Source organism: Salminus brasiliensis, chromosome 1 (genome assembly GCF_030463535.1).
Source record: "Salminus brasiliensis chromosome 1, fSalBra1.hap2, whole genome shotgun sequence".
NCBI lineage: Eukaryota > Metazoa > Chordata > Actinopteri > Characiformes > Bryconidae > Salminus > Salminus brasiliensis.
Window position 1 is genome coordinate 51,026,444 of NC_132878.1, and position 6,008 is coordinate 51,032,451.

The window sequence follows — 6,008 nt, forward strand, 5'->3', positions numbered from 1 at the left end:
CACTGCACTGTCATGACATCAGAAATGCGAGAGAAAGAGGGAAATCAATGATAGACAGGGTAGCGAGAATCAGCTGACAGACATCTCATCTGGCTTAGCTAATGCCTCTACTCTCAGCTACTCACAGACTGGTGGTGGTGAGGAGAAGATGCATGTACAGATGCAGATTTTCTCTCACCAGATACCTGATATGTGAATGAAGGCCAATTTCAGTACTGATACAAAACCACTGCTCTGTTGGGGCACTCAGAAAAAACCCTAACTATATGTACCCTTCAAAAGATGTTTTTTAAGGGTTCTTTAGTAAAACCTAAAGAGCTTCTATACACACAGATCAGCCCTAACTTTAAAGCCACAGGCAGGTGAAGTGAATAACACTCTCCTTGCAATGGCATCCATGTATTAGGCAGTGTAAGTGTAAGTATGTGAGCAACTTTGATGGACATGCCAGATTATGGTGGCTAGACAATGGGGTCAGAGCATCTTCAAAAAAGAAGGTGTTGTGGGGTGTTCAAGGAATTCATGGTTCATTACCTACTACGTGGTTGTCCAAGAAAGAACAACCAGTGAACCAGAAATGGAGTTATGGGCACCCAAAGTTTATTGATGTGATCTATGAATGCTGCTCCTCACAATTACAGCACTTATAGGGCCGGTCTTGATGCCAGATATCCCAGGACACCTTCAGAGATCTTGCAGGGTTCCCACCTCAATGGATCAGAGCTGTTCTAGCAGCATGAGGGGGGACATACACAATATTAGGCAGGTAGTTTTAATGTTATGGCTGATCTGTGTAATTCCTGTATTTCTACGACTAAGAACCCTTTTTCAGTCCTACAGAACTCTTTATGTCCCCACAGAAGAATTAGTAAGTTGCGCTGAATAAGGATCAGTTATGTCTGCTGTATAACCAATATCTGATGTTAAGGTCAGTGCTTGCGCTGATCCAGTATATTAGATCAATGCATCAGTAACAGGTACAACAAACCCATTCCCTATTGTCAGTGCTCCTGGCTTCAATATTTCACATCCTGGCCACTGAAAATACAGAGCCTCTAGCATGATCACTCGGCTTAAAGATTTCCTTTCCCCTTCAAGCAAACCTCTGGACCGCTGAACTTCACACACATTTCACGAACATCCAACATTAATAGCAAAACAATTACTTTTTCACACTCCCACATACAAATCCACACTGCCACTGACACTGATGAGGAGTATTTAAAAAAAAGAAATAGGTAGGAAGTTCAGAATGAAGGATTATTTTAAGAAGGATGTGATGTTCTGTAGAGCATGTTGTGAGCTTCTGTGACAGGAAGGCATAAGATCAGTTTTTACTGGCAGTGTACTGTATAACCCAAAGCATAGCTGCTGCATAAAACATAGGCACTGGTGTAATGGAAAAGATCTTTAGTGATCACAGCAACAACCCTGCAGATGAAGGTGAATCAGGAGGATGCTAAAAATCTTCATCAGTTAGACTAATTTTCCAGTCTGACTGGTATAACGAAATAAGTGGATATAGGAAATTAGTAGGAAAAAGAAACACCGGACTGGTTTTTGGTAAAGAAGTAGATGCACTGACTAAAAATTAAACATATTCCTTAAAATTCTGTCTAAAAGGTGCATTGGCTCAATGCCCAAATAGTCCAGTGCAATTTTCATCTCTCTCCAGGCCTGCATTAGGGATGGGAAGGGTAGATATGTCCGATTTACATGGCCTGACATTTTTATTTGCAGTAATTTGCTAACTTTAATCACTGTGGTAGCTGGTGCGATGGTGTGATCACAGTAGAACTGCCAGCCAAGCCAGTTCACCTGATCTCAAATGTTGTTATTTCATTGGCTGAAATTTGTAATGTCATGACACCGATCAAACCAGGAGTGACTATCGTAGAGTGGGATATACATATTAGGCAGCAACTGAACAGCAGTTCTTGAAGTTGATGTGTTGGAATCAAGAAAATGGACAAGGATCTTAACAACTTTGACAAGGGCCACATTGTGGTACCTGGACAAGTGGACCAAGGCACATCCACAACGGCTTGTTGTGGTTGTGGGTGCACAAGGGAAGGCTAGCATGTTTGGTCTGATCCCACATCCGCACAAACGGCTGAAAATGATGAAATTGTGTAGTCCATGCCTCGCCAAGTCAGAGCTGTGCACAAGAACAGGGGACCTACACAATATTCTGCAGGTGGTTTTAACATTAAGGGTGATGAGCATCTGCAGTCAGGGAGGACACATTCTTGGTAAACAGCATCTTTACCATACCTTCTTCCACGTTATTGAACATTTCAAATATTATTCATAAAATTACACCCACCGCATAGTTCACACCTGAGGAGGTCTAAACCACACACAGCTTGTAAGCAAAATGACATCACATCTTATAATCTGCCTACTATTTACAAAAATCCTCCAACTCATGCCTGAGTAATCAGAGCCCCTTAGTTCTCAGTTCTCAGCTCATCCTCAGTTGTCCTATTGTGAGAAGTACCAGTAGACTGAAGATTATGTCAATCAGTAGTCTGAATGTGGGTGTATCGATACAAGACAAAACAAAGCACGTATATACTCTCAACAGGAAAGTGTGCGTTTTAACAGACAGTGGCACACGGAGAGCGGCATTCATTTTTCAGACAGTGCATGTTCTGTAAAGACCGACAAAGGCACACAGTATTATGGAATTAAGTGGAACTGTATATATAAAACATCTCGTCGCAAGACCTAATATACTTATTAAATATTATAGATATGGATATTAATCAATGATTAATGACCAGATTTTGTTACATATCTTCCCCTCTGACTAGCACAAAATGCAAGGCTTGGAGGCAGTATACCAGTAAAACATAAGCTGGAAAAGATTTCTAAGGTATAACTTATGTAACTTATATATTAAATATGCTTCTTGTTGTAACTGAATGTACAAAGCTATTAACTTATAGACATCCTATACAGAGCAGCAACCGTGTGAGTCCCATAAACCAAGTGTGATCATGCTCCTTTCCCTCCTCAGTCTCCATAGCGGTCATAAGACCCTATTAACTAGCTGTACTTAGGAAATCTACAGTAATCATATCTGAAGATGACACACACACAAACACACAGGTTTACAAATCATTACTACATCATCCTGGCTGCCACTGTGAAAGTTACAACTACAAACCAGCAAAAAAAAAATCCAGCTCAAGACAAGCTTTAGCTGGGAGCTGGTTTCAGATGGTCCAAGTTGGTCTTTGATGGTCAAGGTGGTCAGGAAAACTGGGGAATACACCCTACGGTTGTAAGCGAACTGGTTCAGCTGACTGACCAGCACCCACTCTTGACCAGCTTAGTGTAATGTTTTCATTTGATCTGATGGACTAGTTGGTCTACCAGCACAACCACCACCACCAACAACAAAAAATACAGCCTGTCCAACTCTTAGCTGGTCCAGCCTGTTGGGATATGTTTTGTGCCTAAGCTCATTGTCCAGGATGACCACACTAGCCAACCAGCCTTACCTGGATGGACACTTAGCATGAAGAACCTGACCACCTTGGTCCACCAGTATGACTGATCTGGTCACCCAGCTTGTTCATCCTGGTAGACCAGCTAAACCATCTAACTCAACCCCTAGGCTCATAGGGTTTGTTTTTAATCAAGCTGACCAGGCTAGTCGACCAGCATGACCAACCTGTGGTCCACCACTATGATCCCTTTGACTGAACTGCTCCGCCGGCTTGGTCATCTCATCGTGTTGGTCTTGCTGGTAGATCAGCTAAACCACCACACTCGAACAGACCCTCTAAGTCTAAGGTGGTCAAGAGTGGAGCTGGTCAACCGGCTAACCCAGCAGCAGTGAATAAGCGCTTTATTATCTAACAGGGCTTAGGCATCTTGGGCATCTCCGTGCGATGACCGCTGCTATTCTCAGACCACCAAGCATAATTCACATTAATTCAGATCTAAGGTTTATTCGAACAGTGTAAAATCAGTATCTTTAGGCCAACCTTAACCCGGTCCTGAGAGTGTAAACACCACACATGGACACATGGACTACAGGATATTAGAGAGTAACGGGCGGTTACCTTCTCCACGTTCTCCACTGTGAAGTCTGCTGTGTCCGCCGGGCTGGCTGCTATCCTCCCCGGCGTGTCCATGCTCTCTGTCTGTCTGTCTGTCTGTCCGTCTGTCTGCTGGCTTGTCTGTCTGTCTGTCTGTCAGCGCCCAGGCACACGGGGGCGAGGATGACAGACGTCCAAGGTAGGTTTACCGCTACCTACCAACGCTTCCAAGCCGACCACACTACCGGCACTACCCCTGCTTTTCCTCCCGCTTAAAGAAGCCAAGACAGCTGCCAGTGATAGGTTAGCTAGCTAACCGGAGCCTCGACTAGCGCTAGCGTTGCTTAGCTAGAAAACAACCATGTTCGTGCTCCTGTACTCCGTCTGTCCCGCGTTTCTGTGTGACACCGACATTAACTATCCACATTATAAGACATTGGAGTTGCCTACAGAAGTAGCTAGCTAATTAGGTAGGTGTGAAAGCCTATCCGCGTGTGTCCTAACCGGCGAGCTGTTCCTGACTTGTCTAGCTAACAGCCGCTCTTCCTTTCTCCCTCTCCTTCCCCGCCCGCTCTCTCTCTCTCTCTCTCGCTCTCTCTCGCTCTCTCTCGTGCTCGCGCTCGCGCTCGCGCTCCCTCTCTGCTCACACTGGACACTGCCTGCCTGCCTGAAGACTGTCAAACCAGTTTCTCACATAAACACCGCGAACCCACCACCTTTTTAGTAACACCAGGACACGTTTTGGACGATCAATGACACATCATTGATATAGCTAAATAACAAAGGATTTATTACGATTACAACGATTTTTTTTTATTTCTCTTCCTTCCTCGGACATATGAGTTATTTAATAGTATAGATTACCCCCTGGCTTTACACTGAAATGTACAATACGCATTTATTTTTAAAAAATTGTTTTATCAAATTTTTCTTATCATCGCTTGTTATAGACAGGCGGCACTACAGCTTTTTGAAAAGGTCCCTCGCGCTGCACTCTGGGAAGCGTAGTTTTGTTTTTCAAAAGTGCATTTTTACTCGAACAAGTAGCGTACTGGCGTCCCCGTGTGTCGCTGGGGGAAATTACAAGTGTAAACGTATGTGTGGTGAGTCGAGGTGTGTGTACATACACCTACACACACCTAATTGGGAACACTTGTAGACTACTCATTTATGATCTGGTCAGCCAGAAGTGTGGCAGCAGTACAGTGCATGAAATCATGTAGCCCATCAGAATAAGAGGAAAAGTGAGCGTGGCCAGACTGTGCCAGTGTTTGGAGAATCTGCTCTCCTCGCTGATCTCCTGGGATGTTCAGCACAACAGTCTTTGAAGTTTAATCAGAATAATGTCATAAAAAAGACAGCTAAGAACAGAAAGCTGAGGCTGCAGTAGCTCACCATTATGGACTAGAAAAACATAGTCTGGTCTGATGAATCTGGATTTCATCAGGGGTCAGAATTTGGCACCAACAGCATGAATCCATGGACCCAGCCTGCCTTGTGTCAGCGGTCCAGGCTGGTGGAGGTGGTGTAATAAGGTGGAGGATATTTGTTGGAACATTTTGGGCCCATTAAGACCAATATATCAATGCCACAGACTATTTAAACCCCATTCCAATTCTTACAATATTTCATACAGTACAGAAATGTACATCTTCTGTGCTCATTTCTACACTTAATACTTGGTTGAGCTTCCTTTACCACGAACTACTGCATCAGTGCAGTGTGGCATGGGGGCAATCAACTAGTGGCACTGAAGCCCAGCTATCATTGACAGCGGCCTCCAGCTCGCCTGTATTGCTGGGTGGGGTGTTTCTCATCTTCCTCTTTACAGAATCTCTATGTGGTTCAGGTCTGGAGAGTTGGCCGGCCAATCAAGCACAGTGATAGCATGGTCAGCAAACCATTTGCTATGGCATTTGGAAAAGGAAATCTACATCTCTATAAAGCTCTATAAAG

The 6,008-nt window shown here is 44.0% G+C and overlaps 1 protein-coding gene across 2 annotated transcripts in view; it reads right to left on the minus strand.

Annotated features, from left to right (window-relative positions):
• ipo13b (importin 13b) overlaps positions 1 to 4,629 on the minus strand; it is a 46,761-nt gene extending 42,132 nt beyond the window's left edge. For both annotated transcript variants that reach the window (XM_072681886.1, XM_072681896.1), the window contains exon 1: positions 4,077 to 4,629. In XM_072681886.1, coding sequence (XP_072537987.1) covers positions 4,077 to 4,148 — 72 coding nt within the window. In that variant the 5' untranslated portion in view covers positions 4,149 to 4,629. The remainder of the gene's footprint in view (positions 1 to 4,076) is intronic.
• Between the last annotated feature and the right edge of the window lie 1,379 nt (positions 4,630 to 6,008).